Raw genomic sequence first — 23,111 nt, 5'->3', positions numbered from 1 at the left:
TTGAGGTGATTTGGTCATTTAGAGAGAATGGAACAAAATAGAATGACTTATAGAGCGTATAAATCTGTAGGAGAAGGAAGGCAGGGCAGGGGTCGTCCTAGAAAAGGTTGGAGGGAGGGGGTAAAGGAGGTTTTGTGGGTGAGGGGCTTGCACTTCCAGCAAGCGTACATGAGTGTTCAATAGGAGTGAATGGAGGCAAATGGTTTTTGGGACCTGACGAACTGTTGGAGTGTGAGCAGGGTAATACTTTGTGAAGGGATTTGGGGAAACCAGTTAGCCAGAATTGAGTCTTGGAAATGGGAAGTACAATGCCTACACTTTAAAGTAGGGGTTTGCAATTTTGGCAGTTTGGAGGGACGTCTAAACTGTTGTGTCTGAGCACCTCTGCAAAGACAGTGATTATGCGTGAGTGATGGTGAAAGTTTTGAGTGATGATGGAAGTTTTTTTTTTTTTCTTTCTTTTTGGGTCACCCTTCCTCGGTGGGAAATGGCCGACGTGGTTAAAAAAAAAAATGTTTAAACAGTAATTATATACATGTATTTGCCTACTAATAATAATATACTTTCAGAACCCACAAGATTTTTTTATAAATACATTCCATAATTAGTTTTAGCATGAGTGGTAGAGATAAATATAATGTCATGTAAAAAATCCTTATATATTTAGATGGCCTCATTCTGATACTGTATATGAAAAAGTTGTAAGAATGCTGTGTGTTTGTCTGGTTTATGAATGCATGGGGGACTGTGGTAAATACAATATTATCCAGCAGTTTTTTTTACTCCTAGCTAGATATTTCCCTTGTAGTGAGAAGTTAACTGTTTATTGTTGTGTATTATAAACTTGGATGTACAGGTGTCCCTCATTTTCTGCATTAGCTGTGAGCCCGGTCATTGGCAGCTATACTAAACTCAGTCAGATTATTAACACTTAATTCCTCACACTGAGAATCATGAAAGAATAAAAAAGCACAATATAGTGACTGGAAGAATACACAAATAACTCACACACAAGAGAAGAAATTTATGATGACATTTTGGTCCAACTTGGACCATTAACTAGTTGCACAGTGTTACTAGTTAATGATCCAGACTTCATTGTAAGTTTATTTCTCCTAAGTGTGGGTTATTTATGTATAGTAAGAATCCTGAATACATTACATGAGCTGATCACATACTTCTAATGTATTTCACACATACAGAATTATTGAATGAAGTAAAACTTTGTATAATAGTAAATTTGTATAATGTGAATGAGGGAAGTCTATCTTTAAAAATATGTTTTATAAGTTTTTTGGTGTCATCTCATTTTGCTTGATGTTTCTCAAGATATAATGAGAACTTTGCTTGATGTGTCTCAAGATGTAGTGAGAATTTTGCTTGACATGTCTTAAGATGTAGTGAAAATTTTGCTTGATGTCTCTCAAGATTAGTGAGAAATTTGCTTGACATGTCTCAAGATGTAGTGAGAATTCTAACATTGCATGCATCTTTGTTCATTTGTTTTGCTGGTTTTAAGAAAAGTATATATAGTCTGGATGCACTGTTACACCCTCAAAGTTTAATAAAAAAAAACTGATGGATAGGGTAATAAAAATTTAATTGCATTATATAAATTTCTGAACAGTTGAAGTTTATTATCTAATAAAGTCATGTTTTGAAAACATAATGAATATTATGAAGACAGCTTTAGAAAGAGTGCATGCAGACTTATAAAGTTATTCTGTATTTTAGTTATTTTGTTAATTTTGTAGTGCTTATTGACATCTTAAAATTACTCTACAGTTGAATAAGTTGAAATATACAAATATTCATTACAAGTTTTTCATCACCATTTTCTCATATATTACCCCAAAAGAAGAGAATATTTCACAGAAATTACTAAATCTGCCTTAAACAGGGTATTACTGTGGCAGCCTCTGAGGGTCGCTCTGCTTCTTCGAGCCCCATGTTGGATGGCAAACACTGGGGTCCTGAACGCACAGTTGAGGTAAGACTTGTATTTTCATACTGGAAAGATGTATCTTTACATTGAATATAATTTATTTAATCTTTCCTTATAATATTGTTAAAGAGGAATTGTAATTTGAAATCATTGATATGTTATGTAATTGTCAAAAAAAGTAGCACTTGTTTATTCGGAGTTCCCAAGCGGATAACATGAAGCTCATCTTACTCATAAGAGAAACTTCACATTTTTTATTTTTCTTCATTCATTGTTTTGTATTATGGCCCACTTTTGTTTTTCTTTTCTGCCTTTTTATTCTTCATGGAGCATTATTAAAGTGGCACATGGGAAAAGACAAGAGTGAGAGAGAGAGAGAGTAAAAGAAGAGGTCCAAAGGAGGAACAGATGCATCCCCCCAAAAAGGCAAACTCCAACTTCTAATGCAACCCTTCTAAACATCAACCTGTAGAAGGAAAACCTTCCATCCCATACCTGCCACAAATTTTAAATCAATATGAGAAAATTATTGAGGCTTTGGAAGGAACACTAAACAAAGATGTGTTCTACATGCATTTTTCAAAAGCATTTAACTGTTGCAACCATGGAGTCGTGCCTTATAAAATGAGATTGATAGACTAAACAAAAAAAAGTAGGAATGTGGATATTCAGTTTTTAACAAATATTACACAGAAATGTAGTAAACAAAAAATTCAGTTTTAGTAAAGTAAATAGTACCCCAATTTTTTTCCCCACTCACAGCATGCATAGATACAGACACTAAATACAGTTTCATACTATTATTTGTAGACAGTCCCAAATGAAGCATGAAAGTTGGTTAGCTTCTGGGGGTTAACCTTCCCCATGGCCCAGTCCATGACTAGGCCTCAGTTAGAAGACAGGAAAAATTGCATTTTGCAGAGGAAAATAACGTGATGCTCACTGCACAAGAAATTCGTATTTCTTTGATATGGAACAAATGAAGAACTCAGAACACGTGGAGAATACAGTTGAAGTTCAATTTTGGGGGGACATTTTGATAAAAGAAAAATTGTATATCACACACAAGAAATGAGAGTAATAAATGATGGCAGTTTTAATGTTTAGAGAAAGAGTTTGGAATAATATTTATATGCTCAATAATTACTTTTATTTTCATTATTATATTTATTTTTGTATGGATGTTTAGGAATTAGTCTTTTTTCTTAATTCATATAAAGTAGGTGGAAATGAAATTTTGAAAATGATGATGATAATAAGACGACAAATCATGTAGGCTTTAGAGGTTTCTTTGGTACTAAGTGATATATGAAACAAACTTCTAAGATTTAATTGGTGTTTAATGATGTATGAAAAACAAACTTTTAAGGTTTCATTGGTGTGAAATAATGTATGAAACAAAAGCTTTTGAGGTTGCATTGGTGTTAAGTAATGTATGAAGCACAAATTTTTTCTGTTCTACTGTTACTTGGTTCTCCTGGATATTTATAAATAGCTTGTTGGTTTTCAGCTCACATTACAGCCTCGCCTCACTTAGTGACATACTCATTTACCGATGACTTGGACTTACGATGGGCTCTCTGACCAGTAGGAATACCTAAATAATGTATATTAGAGCTGATTTCCTCTATTCTGTTTATTACAATGTACAGTACACTACTGTATAAACATTTAAAAATATACTAAAAATGTTATAAATGTTATATCAGAGATGGTTGGCACAAACCCACTACCATTATAGTATGCTCTTTGCTTAGCAATGAATTTGTTTACAGACGTGGTCTTAGGAACAGAACTCCATCAGTAAGTGAGGAGAGGCTGTACTTGTCTTCTCATGAAGCCAGAATTTTAGCTTTGAGTGTTCTCTATGCCAAGGAGACAGATCTTACTATTATACCAAAATTTTGTCTAATGCAAAACCATTCGTTCTTTCAGGTGCGTCGGGATGACAAGAATTCTCTTGGTATTTCAATTGTTGGTGGGAAGGTGGATCTTAGTTGGTCTGGGTCTTCTGTAACAGGAATCTTCATCAAAAATGTTCTTCCTGAGTCTCCTGCAGGGAAAGGAGGCCATTTAAAGGTAGGTCTTTTATTTATTTTTTTTACCACACCAGTCATTTCTTACCAAGTTGATGGGGAAAAGGGCCAGGAAAGGAAACACATTCACCATCTATTAGTGTATGAAGATCATAGTGCAAATGACCTTCCTGGACTGCAGCATCCCTACCTTTCCTTCAGGGTGCAAGCATTGTACCTCCTACCTCCAGGACCAAAGTCGAGCTAGCTGGTTTCCCTGAATCCCTTCATTTAGTTGTACATATATAACCATGGGCTTTCTGCATGCACAACTGTCACCCATCTCTGTACAAACACTGTGTTGTGTGGAAATAAATCTTTGTCTTTGAAAAAAAGGTGTTACCGTGTTCATACTCCAACAGAATGTCAAGTCCTATAAGCCACTTTTCTCCACTCATTCTTATCAAACATGATAACTCATATCTGCTGGAGGTTTAAACCCCTAGCATTTAAAACCTTTTTCACTCCCTCCAGCCCTTCCTAGGAGGAGCCCTGCTGCATTTCACCTGATTAATACACTCTCTTGGTTTCGTATGCGGTGATTGTCCAACTTAATTCACATTTATATTTATAGTAAATGTTAAACCCGTGTGGGTCATTCCGTAGATGTGGCAGAAGTTTGATTGTCCATCCCACATCAGATGCCGTGCATGGTTGTAAAGCCATCAAACACAGGAGCCTTACCTAGTTAACAAGCTAGGAACATTTTAATTTATTTATTCATAGTTGAGATTTAGCATTTATTTACCACTACATTATGGCTATTTAGTAGTACAGTGGAACCTCAAATATTGAACTGTTCCCAACTCAACCAATTATGTAAGTGTATTTTTGAGGGTCTGAAATGAACTAATCTAATTTACATTATTCCTGATGGGAATAAATTCGTTTGGTAACGGCACTCGAACAGCCATCTGGAATGAAGAAAGTTCGATATTTGAGGTTCCACTGTAAACTGTTCTTGCATTTTTTTGCGATATGTACAGTGGACCCCCGGTTAACGATATTTTTTCATTCCAGAAGTATGTTCAGGTGCTAGTACTGACCGAATTTGTTCCCATAAGAAATATTGTGAAGTAGATTAGTCCATTTCAGACCCCCAAACATACACGTACAAACGCACTTACATAAATACACTTACATAACTGGTCGCATTGGGAGGTGATCGTTAAGCAGGGGTCCATTGTATTAAGTTTTAGTTTGCATAACAAAATTTGGAACTTTTTATCTGAAGAAATGTGAATGATTTATAACTTTGTGGTAGTTTACCTGTAATTGGTCCCAGGGGCTATTACCCCAGTGGCTTAGTCTTAGACTAGGCCTTTTGGTTGACACCCTGATTAATGAGGCTGTTGGTGCCAGCTGTACACAGTCCAGCATAGGTGCCACGGGCTGGTCTATCAGGAAATAACTTGAGGAATTTATTAAGATCCCCAGTGAAGACAGGCCAGGGAGAAGGAAGGTGTTGGTAGTGCTCCAAGGCACTGTACACACAAAAGAAAAACATGGCGTGCTGACTGTTGAACAGAAATCGGGAATTATTGTCACTTGCTGTAGTAGGCGTCCTCTTTCAAGTATATACATAGATGCCTAATAAATTGTTGATTACATCTTTGGCAATGTGTAATTACCAGTACAGTACAACATAATTTATGATAAATTAGACACATGTGCAACACTTGGGTATCTTTAATGAAGAAATGTTTTGCCACATAGTGGCTTCATCAGTACATACCAAGGAGAATGGTGAAGAACAGGAGGAGTTTGAGGTAATCAGTCCCTCAGCCTTGAGTCGATGTAATCAGTCCATCTTGAAAAGATGGCCTGATTACATCCACTCATCTACAGCATAATTTATGTTGCACAAAGTGGCAATCACTATGTAGTTTAGGCTGAAAATGAACATGGTATTGCCTCCTCCAACATTTTGAGTACATGCTGTGTAGGTGATCTAAGTATCTTATTGGGTAGAAGATTTTGTGTGGTAATGCAGATTTTAATTCTGCATTGAAAGAAAATTATAATTATATTTTAATAAATGTGCCAGTAAAGGTAGAAAGTTGAAAGTGAACATAGAAAAGAGTAAGGTGATGAGGGTATCAAATGATTTAGATAAAGAAAAATTGGATATCAAATTGGGGAGGAGGAGTATGGAAGAAGTGAATGTTTTCAGATACTTGGGAGTTGACGTGTTGGCGGATGGATTTATGAAGGATGAGGTTAATCATAGAATTGATGAGGGAAAAAAGGTGAGTGGTGCGTTGAGGTATATGTGGAGTCAAAAAAACATTATCTATGGAGGCAAAGAAGGGAATGTATGAAAGTATAGTAGTACCAACACTCTTATATGGGTGTGAAGCTTGGGTGGTAAATGCAGCAGCGAGGAGACGGTTGGAGGCAGTGGAGATGTCCTGTCTAAGGGCAATGTGTGGTGTAAATATTATGCAGAAAATTCGGAGTGTGGAAATTAGGAGAAGGTGTGGAGTTAATAAAAGCATTAGTCAGAGGGCAGAAGAGGGGTTGTTGAGGTGGTTTGGTCATTTAGAGAGAATGGATCAAAGTAGAATGACATGGAAAGCATATAAATCTATAGGGGAAGGAAAGAGGGGTAGGGGTCGTCCTCAAAAGGGTTGGAAAGAGGGGGTAAAGGAGGTTTTGTGGGTGAGGGGCTTGGACTTCCAGCAAGTGTGCATGAGCGTGTTAGATAGGAGTGAATGGAGATGAATGATACTTGGGACCTGACGATCTGTTGGAGTGTGAGCAGGGTAATATTTAGTGAAGGGATTCAGGGAAACCGGTTGTTTTCATATAGTCGGACATGAGTCCTGGAAATGGGAAGTACAATGCCTGCACTTTAAAGGAGGGGTTTGGGATATTGGCAGTTTGGAGGGATATGTTGTGTATCTTTATACGTATATGCTTCTAAACTGTTATATTCTGAGCACCTCTGCAAAAGCAGTGATAATGTGCGAGTGTGGTGAAAGTGTTGAATGATGATGAAAGTATTTTCTTTTTGGGGATTTTCTTTCTTTTTTGGGTCACCCTGCCTCGGTGGGAGACGACCAACTTGTTGAAAAAAAAAAAAAAAAATGTGCCAGTGTCATGGTGTCAGCTTTTCTATTCTTTGGCACAAGCGTTGTCTGCAAATTTTGTTCTATTAAGACCATTAGGCCTAGAAAACACACACAAATGCAGTATAATGCATTTTACTGCATTTGTGTCTATTTATCTCCACCAATAGGCCTAATAGCCAATACTAGGCAAGTCCTTTTCACATTCAACTGCTTCCACTCATTTATCAATCCTACCCCTAACCTCCCTCTTGCCAACACTGTTACACCCTTTTTTGCTTCTCTTCATTTTTTTCCCTTCTAGTTCTGTATAGTATAGGTGATTTATAATTGTAGAATATTAAGAGTTTTTTATTTTCTCTTTTGTTTGTATAAACTTGTTTGAATGATTTAATAAGTGGCTCACTATAAAGTTATTTTATTCTCTTTTGATAGACTGGTGACCGCATTTTAGAGGTAGAGGGAATTGACCTTCGAGAAGCAACTCATGAAAAGGCAGTGGAAGTTATCAAGAAAACTGGTAATCCAGTTACCTTCGTTGTGCAGAGCTTAGTACAGTGGGTAAGTTTGGACTCACTTATAACAAAGGCTTCAACCTCTCTTTCTTGGTTGTAACATGTACATTACAGCTAATGTATTTTTGAAGAATTTTGAAACTTGTAATGTTGAATTGGCCTTCAAGAAAAGACTGGCTTGGCGGTGGCCCCCAGATGGTAGAGCCTACAAAAAAAAAAAATCTCCATTGGGAAGCGGAAAAGAATTCTTCCTCTGTAAGTCATGCATGTTGTAAGAGGCAACTAAAATGCCAGGAGCAAGGGGCTAGTAGCCCCTTCTCCTGTACAAATTATTAAATTTAAAAAGGAAAACTTTTCTTTTTCTTTTTAGGTCACCCTGCCTTAGTGGGATGTGGCTAGTGTGCTAATAAAAAAATCTCTTAACAGAAACGAGGGAATGGGTAGGGTTTGACCCCATGGCAAGTAAGTCATGAAACTCCAGGCCAATGCATAAGCCACTGGGCCATTTGGCTACGATAAGGTTCATCCAATTAGGTCACTCTTAATAAAAGTAATAATACTGTAGTACTCCTGACAACAATGAACTAGCCAAACAGTCAGTGGTAGTAGGGAGTTAGGCTCATAACTGACAGCACCTGGGGCCAAACCCTGGGCAAAGTGGGGTATATGGCCAAATCTCTAGCACCTGCTGCCTCTAGAAACTAGGAGGCTACTGGGTCTCATCTTGGGGAAGGACCTTAAAAGGACCCAGTGGAAATAAGCCACACTGCTTCATTGTTTTGTGGTATCCTGGGTTGTTAACCTGGGTTAATAATTCAAATAGTCTTACCTTGTACTCCCTCTTCTAGATGTAACCAAACTCTACACCCTTTGTTCCCCCTTTTCCAGACAAAACCAAACTCTCCACCCTTTGTTTCCCCTCTTCCAGACATAATTAAACTCTACACCCTTTTTTCCCCTTCTTCCAGACATAACCATATTATACTATTTATACCCCCTCTTCCAGATAAAACCAAATTATACTCCATTTGTACCCCCTCTTCCAGGTGTAACCAAACTATACACCATTTGTAGCCCCTTTTCCAGGTGTTACCATACTTGATTTGAGGCCAAATTAAACAGATATCTTTTTATTTGTGTTTCATTTTCTGCCTCCAAGTGATTTTGCCATTTTTCATAGTGTTCATGACACTTTAATCCAAGCATATTATGCCTCCCTTGTAGCCTGTTTCCAGATGTAATCACATTATTCCTCTTCTTTTGAAATATACATATCATTATCTCATTTTGTGCCTGGTGCCATTTATCCCTCTTAATGGAAACCCCCAAGGAAATTCTGATGGTGAGGTTTCACCCTGCCTCACACTTAGTGGACAGAGGCTCAAGCTACAAAAAACTCCTCAAATTGAATGTCCCACATGTGTTTAGTGCTTCATATATATCTTAACTATAATAATTTTTGAGCACCGGCCATCTCCTGCTGAGACAGTGTGGCCTAACAAAGAGGAAAACACGTTCACTATCACTTATTCAATCACTGTCTTGCCGGAAGAGCACCAACATCATGGTTTAAGTGACCTTCCAAACAGTAACATCCCCGCCCCTCCTTCAGTGCCTGTCCTTTGAAGGAGGGGAGGTGATGCAATTAGTATTTCTTCTTTCTTTCAACAAACCAGCCATATCCCACCAAAGCAGGGTGGCCCGAAAAGAAAAACAAAAATTTCTCTTTTCAACTTTAGTAATGTATACAAGATAAGGGGTTACTAGCCCCTTGCTCCTGGCATTTTAGTCGCCTCTTACGACACGCATGGCTTACGGAGGAAGAATTCTGTTCCACTTCCCCATGGAAAAGCAAATAGTATTATTTTTATTATTTCAACAAACTGGTCGTATCCCACCGAGGCAGGGTGGCCCAAAAAGAAAAACAAAAGTTTCTCTTTTAAACTTTAATAGTGTATACAGGAGAAGGGGTTACTAGCCCCTTGCTCCCGGCATTTTAGTCGTCTCTTACAACATGCATGGCTTACAGAGGAAGAATTCTGTTCCAGTTCCCTATGGAGATAAGAGGGAATAAACAAGAAGAGAATAGAAGAAAACCCAGAGAGAGAGAGGGTGTGTGGGTGTGCGTGCGTATGCGTGTGTGCATGCGTGCATATATGTATGTATGTATATATACACATACATGCTTGTACATACATGCATGTGTAATGTGACCTAAGCGTAAGTAGAAGTAGCAAGACATACCTGAAACCTTGCATGTTTATGAGACAGAAAGAAAACACCAGCAATCCTACCATCATGTAAAACAGTTACAAGTTTCCGTTTTACACTCACTAGACTTCCCTGGGTGGTTGCTGTCTACCAACCTACTACCTAGGATTATTATTATTATTATTATTATTATTATTTCTTTCAACACACCGGCCGTATCCCACCAAGGCGGGGTGGCCCAAAAGGAGAAACGAAAGTTTCTCCTTATACATTTAGTAATATATACAGGAGAAGGGGTTACTAGCCCCTTGCTCCTGGCATTTTAGTCGCCTCTTACAACTCATGGCTTACTGAGGAAGAATTCTGTTCCACTTCCCCATGGAGATAAGAGGAAATAAACAAGAACAAGAACTAGAAAGAAAATAGCAGAAAACCCAGAGGGGTATGTAAGTATATATATGCTTGTACACATATGTGTAGTGTGACCTAAGTGTAAGTAGAAGTAGCAAGATGTACCTGTTGTCTTGCATATTTATGAGACAGACAAAAGACACCAGCAATCCTACCATCATGTAAAATAATTACAGGCTTTCGTTTTACACTCACTTGGCAGAACGGTAGTACCTCCCTGGGTGGTTGCTGTCTACCAACCTACTACCTAGGATTATTATTATTATTATTATTTTTTTTTTTTCAACAAACCGGCCGTATCCCACCAAGGCAGGGTGGCCCAAAAAGAAAAACAAAAGTTTCTCTCTTTAAATTTAGCAATTTATACGGGAGAAGGGGTTACTAGCCCCTTGCTCCTGGCATTTTAGTTGCCTCTTACAACATGCATGGCTTACGGAGGAAGAATTCTCTTTCACTTCCCCATGGAGATAAGGGGAAATAAACAAGAACAAGAACTAGAAAGAAAATAGAAGAAAACCCAGTGGGGTGTGTATATATATGCTTGTACAAGTATGTGTAATGTGACCTAAGTGTAAGTAAAAGAAGCAAGACGTACCTGAAATCTTGCATGTTTAAGAGACAGAAAAAAGACACCAGCAATCCTACCATCATGTAAAACAATTACAGGATTCCGTTTTACACTCACTTGGCAGGACGGTAGTACCTCCCTGGGCGGTTGCTGTCTACCAACCTACTACCTAGGATTATTATTATTATTATTATTATTATTATATCCATGGGAAGCACTGAAGCCTTAGGGATTATATAGTGCCTTGAGAATGGGTGGTAATCAGATTTGATGCAAGGAAGAGGCAGGTCAGTTTCAGTTCCTTGGATCATGAGCCCCTCCTTGGCATCAAGGCACTCCTTTTTTCTCTTTAGAGAGGATTTAAAGAAAAAAAAAGTTTAATTATATATCTCATCTCATTTCAGACATCATCTAACTCGGCCCCTCCTTCACGTGATGTGAGTCGACTTGGTACCAGATATCCCACCTCAATTACTCCAGCAAGAACACCCACGCCAGAACTTATTCAGGTAAGCCGGGAACCCTCCACTACACCATCTAGAGCATCCACTCTTTCATCTACCCTGGACACTCTCATCCAACCAGATGGATTACACCCATGTGGATTAGTTCGATCTGCTGGATTGAAGGATTTCACCAATATCAGAGCTTCGTCAGAAGAGGTTTTTGTCTGTACAAAAGATAATTTGCAGGCTAATATCCCTGGTAGTGAAAGTCCTATAATTCTGCGTGAGTGTGACCCCAATAGGTCAGGCAATCCCTCCATTGACCCTTCCAGTGATAGTGTCAGCCAGTTTCAGCCATCGGCTAGGGACATACAACTTGCCGACCCTTGTGCAGCAGCTCTCGACGCTTCTTCCTCCTCACCTACTTATTCTTCTGTGTATTCTTCTTCTTACTGTTCTGTTGGCACTTCTAAAAGTGTGTGCTCCACCATAGCTCATGCCTCCACCACCACCACCACTACTACCACCACTTCATCCATCAGTCCTACAGCCACCCACACCACAACCTCTACCTCGCTGATGCCCTTTGGGACTCACCACCACCCTTCCCACACAATTGCTGCAGCTTTCACGTTACCCCCCCAGGCCAGCACTCCACTCAGCGAAGGCAGCTCCCATCAGCAGCAGAGCCAACACTTTGGAAGACACCATCCTCCAGACCCAAGAGCCTCCTTTCCAGTGGCTCCCCCAATACCTGAAACTTCAACTCCAATTCACGAATTGTATCCAGAGCCGGTGAGATTTGTGACAGAATCACCCATATCAGAACCAGATGATCCAGATCCGCTGGTAAATCCTTATTATTATTATGCTCGTGCTGCACTAGCTCACTGGCATGTGCGTGCACAAAGACCTCAGGAGCAACAACAAGTGACCGAGGGGGATGGCAGTGGTAGTGATCAGGAAAATAGTACAAGCAGTAGTAGTGAAAGTAGTACAATGAGTCGAAGGTTTCTAGACCTTAGAAATTTTAATCCCAGTTATGGCGTTCAGTTAACGAGACCTAATGGAAGTAAACTTGACACTCCTCCCTCAGATGCTCCTTTAATGGACACTCCTCCATCTGATGTGCCCACAGTGGATGATTCACCAACTGAGGAGCCTCAGCAGTGTGAGCATAGTGAAGCTGATCTTGAGCAGAGTGAATATTTGGTTACTGACCTGCCTTGTGAATCAACTATTGTTGAATGTGAACAAAGTGAAACCACAGAAATTCACCTTAAGTTAACTGATTTAGTGCATAAAGACTTAATAGAAAGTGAGCTTATACATAGTGACCCTCACATTTTTGTTCCTCAGTGCAATACGTTTGAATATGATAATGAAAGTGACCCTTTATCGGCCAGAGTTGTGCTAGATGACTTCCCGCTAGACCCGCCTCTGGATGACCCACCTGTAGGAACATACACTTATGATTGGCGAACGGACCCACACCTGTATCAGGGCTTGTGGTATGTACAAGGATCAGTCAGCGAACGCTTAGCAGCTCAAGTTCCCACGCAACCAGTCTCCCCTTACGACAGCCCTGCTCATTCACCCACCGTTAATACGCCCACCACCGAACAGGTGAGGCTGCCCGCTAGCATTCCATCCACTCATGCCTCTTTAACTTCACTTTTCTAGATATCCCATGTCTTCCATCTAGGTACTAGAAGACACTGGGCAAAGCATGAAGCTCAATTTTTAACTGGCCCACACTTACACCTTTTCTTGCGTGCACATCAGTGTCCCCCCACCTTTGTCTGGATAGCAATGGAATCCACAAGATAACTGCTTTCTAACTAGACCTCTAAAATTAGTGCAGTCAGCCCAGAATCCTTCTGTTATAGTCCTACAGTGATAGAACTGAACAGTATCTTCCTTGTCACCAAGTACCTGCATATCCCTTGAGAACCCCCCAGCCTGCTTAACCTTCTCTCTGCATGTGGCTCTCTGATCTTGTTTTCCTCTCAAGCTGACCCAGTGACAGAGAGTGCACTAGATTTTTTTTAGATAGATACTAGAAAACTTAGTCTAGATTGACCCATTGTTATAAGATTGCATGACAAGGTGAGCAGCTAGCAGTTACCCATGACAAGTATCAATCTTGTGAGCACCTGTGGAAAACAGCCACATACGAGTTAATTTTACATTCCAATCAGCATTAATAAGTAGTTATAACAGGAAGAAAAATTGTAAAAGGAAAGAAATATCTAATAAGCACGAGAGATAATTCAAAGAGAAATCTTGAATGAAACGTTGACAGTAGCTCACCTCCTAGGCCAATGAAACCTGACACTGTCTTTGCTCGTAAGATCCCTTGGGCCATAACAGGTTTGGGAGGGGTGGTGTGTATCAGTGTGACCAGCCACGGCCACAGTTGCCAACCCTTGCATTCTTTTTTAGCTTCTTCTCATTAATGTGAATAATAATTGTACTGTTTCAGTCTTGTTTAGGATCATTACTTTCAAGCAGATATGTAGTGTATATATTGTTTGACTGTTGTTCTTGTTGACTTTTGTTTAAGAGTATTACTGATTAAGTAATTTGTAAAGGAAGAAATTACTATTAAATCATGATATTTTACATTGACATTCATTATATATTTAAGTGGATATATTTTCAGCCCCTTACATTGTTACCAACTGAAATAATTATGAATGATTAACATTTCAGACAACATTAGGCTATTTTTCAAAATGTATACATGTACACTTTTTGCCTATTTGGAAACTGCCTTCAGAGTTATCGTGGATAAAGCATCAGGAACTAGACTTAGTTTACCTCTTGTTATGTGTTCTTGAAACTCTACATCATTATAAACATTTTTAAGTTAAAGCTTATCAAGTACACCAAGATAAATAATAATAGGCAGACTTAATTTACATGCTTGTCAACCATATTGTGAGATAAGTTGTAGGTAAAGTTGATACCAGATGAACACCTGTGGAGTATTGATGAATGCTGCATCAACACTATGAGACGTTCATTTCGAGATTGGTTGATAATATTTGGCGGGCATCGAGTTGCCAGATTCCTGAAGAGTGTGGGTATTTTTCATTATATTTTATTTTTTATTTTTATTCATATCAAATTTTTATTTTGTAATTTTTGTGTCAGTAGTTTCATGAAACACAAGTATAAAATCAAAACAATAGCACTGTTAAAAAGTTTACCTGCTAAGTGATGTGACTTCAAGAGTAAAGATATACACTGTTTTAATACTGAGGATTAGTTTGCAATAATAAGCTCAGCACAAAATTTATTGTGCTATAGTCTTTAGTGCAATGTGTATAAATTTAAATTTAATTAAATTTCATAATAGTAATAGTCGTTAAGATATAGCAGCTCACATTTATGGTACAGGACCTGCCAACATGGGTACAAATTAAATTTATAACATGGGTAGGACCTTAGCTAAGTTCTGCCTAGATCATGAGAACCTGCATAGACTATGGAAAGGACTTGTAAAAAGCATCAATAGGACCTGTCTAGAGTATGGAAAAGACCCATGAACAGCATGGGTAGGATCTGCCTAGCATGCCTAGGACTTGCCTAGCATGTTGAGTGCTTTCCTAGTGTGGGTAGGACATGTCATGTATGGGTAAGACCTTCTTTGCATTGGTAGGACCTGCCTAACAAAGCTGTTAGTCCTGCAATGCTCCTCTATATAGAAGCTTAATGAGAGAGACTAGTGGTGATTCTTTGGGCCCTCTCACCAGGTATTCACCAAAGAGATACTAGCAATATTATTGGGCCATTGACCTCCACCTGAGAATCTTGTAGTTTAACAGATGAGTAAATACCTCTTAGTTCAATACATTTAATATTGTTTTTGTGTTTTTGATGCTGATATGGCTTATCAGGTTTGCACATGAAAAGGCAGCAGTATAGTAGGTGCCTGATCAGCCAGGTTGTGATGGCTATTCAGGCATGTGAGCCACAAGCATTTCGGGCAACTTAGGTTAATCTTGTTCCCCAGGATGCGACCCATAACCAGTGGTACCATCGTGTGAATATCGTATATCAAATTTTTCGTCACAACTCGAAACTAAATTACTCTGTGAGGGTAAATTGTAACTCATAATTATCGTAATTCAAAGTTATTGTAACTCAAGCCCATTGTAACTCGAGCAACCACTATGCAGCTTTTAGGGGCTAGCATACTTGAATTCAGTATCAGTTTACATCTTTTGGGGACTAGCATACTTAAATTCAGTGCCAATCTATATCTTTTAGGTGGCTAGCATACTTTCATTTGATCTTTTCTTTCAACACACCGGCCGTATCCCACCGAGGCGGGGTGGCCCAAAAGGAAAAACGAAAGTTTCTCCTTTTACATTTAGTAATATATACAGGAGAAGAGGTTACTAGCCCCTTGCTCCCGGCATTTTAGTCGCCTCTTACAACACGCATGGCTTACGGAGGAAGAATTCTGTTCCACTTCCCCATGGAGATAAGAAGAAATAAACAAGAATAAGAACTAGAAAGAAAATAGAAGAAAACCCAGAGGGGTGTGTATATATGTGCTTGTACATGTATGTGTAGTGGGACCTAAGTGTAAGTAGAAGTAGCAAGACGTACCTGAAAACTTGCATGTTCATGAGACAGAAAAAAGGACACCAGCAATCCTACCATCATGTAAAACAATTACAGGCTTTCGTTTTACACTCACTTGGCAGGACGGTAGTACCTCCCTGGGCGGTTGCTGTCTACCAACCTACTACCTAGGACTTTCATTTGATATCAATCTATATATTTTGGGGGCTAGCATACTTGAATTCAATGCCAGTCTATATCTTTTGTGGGGGCTAGCATACATGAATTCAATATTAATCAACATCTTTTGGGGGCTAGCATACATGAATTTGGTATCAATCTACTTTTTTTGTGAAGGTTAGCATACTTGGTTTGCAGATATGCAAGTCAGAATGAATGAGTTACAGATATGCGAGTCATACATATGCACCTCACAGATATACGACCCACAGCACATGAGCCGCAGATGTATGAACTGAGATCTCTGATAATGAGCAATAAGATATTTTGTAACAGATGTTGCAAATAGATGACTTTGCTGCAAGCAAACTTGTATATATAGGGGAAATACAGTCAAGTGTATAAATTCCTGTGCATTGAAAAGTGCTGCTTAAATAAGTGATTTTACAGTAAGTAGGATCTTACTCATTCACCAGGTTTTGAAAAATCTCACTGTAAATATTGTATATATGATCCAGTTTTTGTAAATATAAAATCTGATTACATTTTAATCCTCGACTTCTGATATAACAATCCATTGGTAAATTTCATTTTTAACATTTATTTTTGATGTTTATTGGAGTTCATCCATAAACTGTGTGTACAGTACTATATTAGATATACAGTAAAGTACTTGAGTGCTTTTTCTTCGAGTTTTTAACATTATTCTGATGTGACAGTCAGAGAATCCCCCTATTAGTCCCTTATATTAAGGTACTACAGTATCTGTTATAGTATTTAAATGAAAGGGATAAATGTATGCTCTAGGCTAGTAATGTAAAAAATTTAACTATACTCAGCAGTGTTGGTAATTAGTAATTTGAAATTAAGATTCGAGTAATACACGAGGGAAGTAGCACTGACCCAAGAGCCTTGATGAATGGATTTATTATGTTTCTAAGCTTTAAGTTATAAAGATTCTCATATAAGTATGGTTTTATTTGTTAACTCATTTTTAAATCTTTGTATCAATTTTTCCCCCTCTCTGAAGGCTTGTGTGCCTGACCCACCTATTGAGGATATTTTATGAAGTTCAGGAATATTACTTCTTCCACTCTATGTATCAGAGGAATGGGGTAAGGCTGACACAAATAATTTAATAGAAATAAATTTTACTACAAGATACTGTGTGTTATTTTATTGGTCTAACGTTAACTGCTCCCGAGACAATTTTTGCATATTACCCGGAAGTTATTTAAAATATTTACAAATTTTTTTAGGGGTGAGGGGGGTCATACTGATACACATTGCATTTTTTTATTGATATAGTATGTGTTTATTATGGGAAGAGCTTCATTCAGTAATGTATTGTTTACAGAATGTTTTAGCAGATTAATCTCAATTTTGCTTGACTCAGAAATTACTCTTAATAATTATTAAATTTTTTGTTAGCTTACAGGATGTAAGTTAGTTACTTGACAGCACTGGTCACATCACTTTGTTCCACTGATATTGTTTACTTTTTTCACCCTGCCATTTTCTGAGATAATATACAAAAGAAAAGTTAGCATGAAATGCTATTCAGAATTTATGGCAGGGTTCAGTGATTTGTTTTCATAGAATCTTGTAGAAGTATCATTGTAATGGTGGGTCATGATAAATTTATTATTATGCACTGTCATAATCCCATGTATGTGGGAAATGGTTGATTTGTTGAAAAGAAAAATTGCAGTTCAGAGGGTCGTCTGAACTGTGATGTCAGTGCACTTCTGACAAGACAGTGATTGAATGAGTGACGGTGAAAGTAATTTTTTTTTTTTTGTCTTACCACAGTGGGAGATGGCCGATATGTTAAAAGAAAGTGGTAAACTCTCATAGTGACCTATTAGTTATAAAACCAATGAATTTATTCATATTAGCATAGTACACTATGGTAAGAGCTTTTCAAAAGCGTCATTATATGACAAGTACGGCACTACCGCAGTGCAGAGCCCATAGTGTGTACAGCATCACAGTTCAATGTCATGGTTAGGAATAGCATTTGCTCATACTGTATAAAGAGTTTTTCCATATGCTGTATTGGTATTAATATATATTGCAATGTTAGATTGGTTTATTTGCCTGCTGTGATATTTTACATTTACGTATATACTTTACTATTTTCATTTTCTCTGCTTATTGTACTTGCTTGAATTCAAAAATGTTTTTTTTTTTAAATTGAAATGTTAATGATAAGCTCTCACTGCATCCAATAATATTTTCATTATTATTTTGAATGCCTCTCCAATAAACATTAGTTAGACTGGTATTACTATAAATTTTTGCATTATAGTCACTTATTTATCTATGGAATACAGTAGGTTGTTTATTATTACTGAATGTTTAACTATAGGTTTAAATATATATACAAGTGAATTTTAATTATTTAATGTAATTGTGTCGTAAGTCATGAATGTTTTATTATGTATTTTATATTTACACAATCGTGGGTTTCCCTCACTTTATGCATTTTTTTTTTTTTTTTTGGGGGGGATGTCCTATTTTATCGTTTATTTCGCATATGTGATATACAGTGGCCATGTGTAATCATTACAGTTCACACAGTTGTTCATGATGTGAATCTAAGCATTTAAGGCCCAAGTGAGTTTAATACACTTGCCCAGGACCTGTAAAGCATCTGCAATATAAAATGAGGGACACCTGCAATTCATACCTGATGTGTTGGGTTATCTTGTATACTTTTAGGTCATCTAAGTTTGTAAACTTGCATATTTTTCTGATAAGTTTGTTGACTTTTTTTTTATACATATTTTATACAGTGTGTTTGTAATTTTATTCATCATTCTATTTTTGTTTGTTGTCCAGAAACCTCTTATCACACCATGTATCCTCTGTTCACATAGGGTATCATGTTTATAGTTTATTTTTTTATGCGCCGTCCGTCTCCCACCAAGTCAAAGGTGACTGTTATTAATGTGTTTTTGCCAGTTGTATGTTCATTTTTTATTATGTTACATGCATGCATATATGAAAGGAAAATGGCATAATACTTCATGATAATTTTCATATTGGAATTTAAATTTGACTTCATTCTGATCATTTTTCTTTTTTTTTTTTTTTTCCCAACAAGTCGGCTGTGTCCCACCGAGGCAGGGCGACCCAAAAAGAAAGAAAATCCCCAAAAAGAAAATACTTTCATCATTTTTTGTCTTCTGTACACTGACAGATTTGACTTGTCAGCATTCAAGATTTTTCAAGTGATGTAATTGTAGTTAACTTTAAAGTGGACAATTTCAAATGATTATAAATACACTAAAAGCTCAGTTACTGCATTGGTTGTTCCTGAAAATGGGCTTTATATGATCTAGTATTAGCTGGACTAAAGAACAAATTAGAAAAATAGGGTTGTTGTTTTTACACCTCGAATAAGCAACAAGCAGTATTTTTTTAAATTTCTTAATTTATCAAAAAGATAAAGGTTTTCATGCCTTATATTGTAGTTAGGCACTAAGCAGACCAGTTCAATGGAGTAAGTTATATACGTCACTAATGAAATGCAGTACATGTTACTAAACAGGTTGTGTAAAAAAATTTCTCTCCTGGTGCATGTTGATCTTTAAACATATAGAAACACTTGCTGTGAACTCTACTGGATCAGTGGATGACTGTGGTTCTTATGTGGATAAGGATAACTGCAGTTCTTGTGTGGATAAGGATAACTGCAGTTCTTATGTGGATAAGGATAACTGCAGTTCTTATGTGGATAAGGATAACTGCAGTTATTGTGTTGATTTGAATGTCAGAGTTGTAGGTAGTCTTCAGTGTGTTATACATCAGTACACTATTTGTTAGTGGCATAAGGTTTAAAGTCAGAACTATGTATTGGAAAAATTATGAAGTTAATTAACATCCATCTTTGAAAACAGTTCTTGTGATTGGGTGAAGGTGATAAGAGGAGACATTGTAAAACTTGAGAATATCGTTAGTTGATACCATTTAAAAGATAGAGACTAAATGAATGCAATTGTTAAGGTGTTAGTAGGCTATCAGTTGGTTGTTTGAGGCTGGCATTCTAATGGTTTTGAGTTCATATCACCCTTGAGGGAGCAGCTATAATTTTTAGGTCAGTTTAAGATAGTTTTCATTTTATAATTAACATTTATGAAGGGATTCGGGGAAACTGGTTAGCCAGACTTGAGTCCTGGAGGTGGGTATTACAGTGCTTGCATTCTGAAGGAAAGATAGGAATATTTGCAGTTTGGAGGGAAATCTGAATTGTAGTATCAGTGTGCCTCTGGCAAGACAGTGATGGCGTGATTGATGGTGAAAGTGTTTCTTCTTCTGGATCACCTGCTTCAGTGGGAGACGGCCGGTGTGTTTAAAAAATATATTATCATTTCTTCATATATTTTATAAATGCTTTTTTTTCATACTCTAAGTATTTTGTTACACATGTTTTGTATAGGAAGCCTAATCTATTTTTCCTGTTTTTCCCATGTCAGCCGGGCCTGCCAGACCACAAGAAACAAGAAATACAAGCTAACTTGCACCAGCCTCTTCAGAGGCGCCAGACCACTGAAGACTCTGATGACTTTGATGTTCATTATGAACAAGGTCGTGTTGAAACCAAGGCCGGTGTGGAGGTAAGCCTTAACTATTAATACCATGTATAACTAAAGTGTAATGAACACTTGTCAGTGCTCAATAATAATGCACATGGAGACAGAAACACAGGAGATTGACTGATTTGTATATTTTGACCCCCTTCTGGGATCCCAGAAGGGGATCAAAATATACACATTAATCAACTGCCTGTGTTTTTGTTTCCATGTGGGTTATTATTGAGCATTGATATCATATTTGTCAAAAAAACATAGTTATATTTATGGGTAAATACTAAATCCATACGGGGGGTCACACAACACCTGGGTAATAGGAGGTCGTCAGATTTGATGTAAGTTAGGGAAGGGCAGCTCCAGTTCCCTGGATCAAGAGCCTTTCACTGCATTAAGCTTTTACCCTGAAGGGTCCACTTACGGTAATGTTAAATCAGTAGCATAGCTAGGAACAGTCAGAAAAAATACAAGAGGCTTTGCATTTTAGGGACTTGAGCATCCAGGAGACTTATACGAGTGTGTTAGATAGGAGTGCATAGTTTTTTTTTTTTGTTTGTTTTTTTTAATGTGCTGTTGGAGTGTGAACAGGGTAGCTTTTATAAAGGATTCAGGAAAACTGGGTTGTTGGACCTGATTACTGAAGGTGGAGAGGTCAGTGCCTGAACTCTGAAGGAGAGCTGGGGATGTTGCATTCAGTGGGTAATCTGGTTGTGATGTCAGCACACTTCTGGAAAGGAATAAAATAAAGCACTCATCAAAAATTATCAGAAAAATTACTTTGATGACATTGAAAATGTGCTCAGCACAAGAGTGCTATATACTCCTTGGATTGGGTGGGTGGCCTTGTATAAATTATTGCCTAATTTATACAGTTTTCACTTAATATCCAAGATACTGCATTTAATAAATGTAAAATGTTATTTCCAAGATATGTTAAGATTTTGACTTCACAGCACTAGCTGTTATAGGCCTATGTAAACATTATATAAACAACAGAAGAAAGAGGTAGTGCAGATTTTGAGGCAAACCAAACACATGCTGTTGTCATAGGTCCAAAGACTTGAGACCAACATTTATTTAATTTTTTCTTATTAGGCCATTACAATTTTTTACTCCAAAAATAATTAGCGTATTTTGACAGGCTCCAATGGTTGCAGATTACTGGCAGTTCCGAAAATAATGATCTTATTTTGAAAGGCTCCGATGGTTGCAGATTACTGGCAATGCACTGTACTATACATACTAATTTTTATGATGTGAGTGTAAGGTCATCTTGTGTGGTTTGTTTTCAAACAGATTGATCGGGCAAGTGCTGGCGCACTTAAACGCTCTAAAGGAGAAAAACAGGATGACAGTGAAGAGGAGCCTCTTCTCACATAGCGACATACTCGTTTATACAGTGGACCCCCGCATAGCGAACTTAATCCGTGCAAGAGGGCTGGTCGTTATGCGAAATGTTCGCTATGCGAATTAATTTTCCCCATAAGAAATAATGGAAATAAAATTAATCCGTGCAAGACACCCAAAAGTATGAAAAAAAATTTTTTTACCACAAAAAAATGTTAATTTTAGTACACACAAACTGAAAAAGGCATGCACAATTACATGACACTTACTTTTATTGAAGATCTGGTGATGATTGATGGGATGGGAGGAGGGGAGAGAGAGTGTTAGTGTTTAGAAGGGGAATCCCCTTCCATTAGGACTTGAGGTAGCAAGTCCTTTTCTGGGGTTACTTCCCTTCTTCTTTTAATGCCACTAGGACCAGCTTCAGAGTCACTGGACTTCTTTCGCACAACATATCTGTCCATAGTGGCCTGTACCTCTCGTTCCTTTATGATTTGTCTAAAGTGGTTCACAACAGTGTCATTGTAACAGTCACCAGCACGGCTTGCAATAGCTGTGTGAGGGTGATTTTCATCAAAAAAGGTTTGCACTTCAAGCCATTTTGCACACATTTCCTTAATCTTTGAAGTAGGCAATTCCTTCAATTTCTCTCTCCCCTCCTTTGAACCAGTTTCCCCAGGTCTGGCCTCTTGCTCTTGAAGTTGATCTATCAGCTCATCAGTGGTTAGTTCTTCATTGTCCTCCTCCACCAACTCTTCCACATCCTCCCCACTAACCTCCAACCCCAAGGACTTCCCCAATTCCACAATTGATTCCTCAACTGGTATACTACTCCTCTCAGGGTTAGCCTCAAACCCTTCAAAATCCCTTTTGTCTACACATTCTGGCCACAGTTTCTTCCAAGCAGAGTTCAAGGTTCTCTTAGTCACTCCCTCCCAAGCCTTACCTATAAGGTTTACACAACTGAGGATATTAAAGTGATCCTTCCAAAACTCTTTTAGAGTCAATCCAGTGTCTGTGGTCACTTCAAAGCACTTTTGAAACAGAGCTTTTGTGTACAGTTTCTTGAAGTTGGAAATGACCTGCTGGTCCATGGGCTGCAGGAGAGGAGTGGTATTAGGAGGCAAAAACTTCACCTTAATGAAGCTCATGTCCCCATAAAGTCGCTC

The 23,111-nt window shown here is 37.9% G+C and overlaps 1 protein-coding gene across 1 annotated transcript in view; it reads left to right on the top strand.

Annotated features, from left to right (window-relative positions):
- The window catches only part of LOC128703604 (multiple PDZ domain protein), a 623,082-nt gene extending 601,107 nt beyond the window's left edge, over nucleotides 1-21,975 (top strand). The window contains exons 26-31 of the mRNA XM_070101112.1: nucleotides 1,901-1,990; nucleotides 3,881-4,024; nucleotides 7,527-7,652; nucleotides 11,201-11,305; nucleotides 20,482-20,622; nucleotides 21,892-21,975. Coding sequence (XP_069957213.1) covers nucleotides 1,901-1,990; nucleotides 3,881-4,024; nucleotides 7,527-7,652; nucleotides 11,201-11,305; nucleotides 20,482-20,622; nucleotides 21,892-21,975 — 690 coding nt within the window. The remainder of the gene's footprint in view (nucleotides 1-1,900; nucleotides 1,991-3,880; nucleotides 4,025-7,526; nucleotides 7,653-11,200; nucleotides 11,306-20,481; nucleotides 20,623-21,891) is intronic.
- Nucleotides 21,976-23,111: the final 1,136 nt, after the last annotated feature.

Source organism: Cherax quadricarinatus, chromosome 76 (assembly GCF_038502225.1).
Source record: "Cherax quadricarinatus isolate ZL_2023a chromosome 76, ASM3850222v1, whole genome shotgun sequence".
Taxonomy (NCBI): Eukaryota; Metazoa; Arthropoda; class Malacostraca; order Decapoda; family Parastacidae; genus Cherax; species Cherax quadricarinatus.
This window is presented reverse-complemented; position numbering and strand designations above follow the sequence as displayed.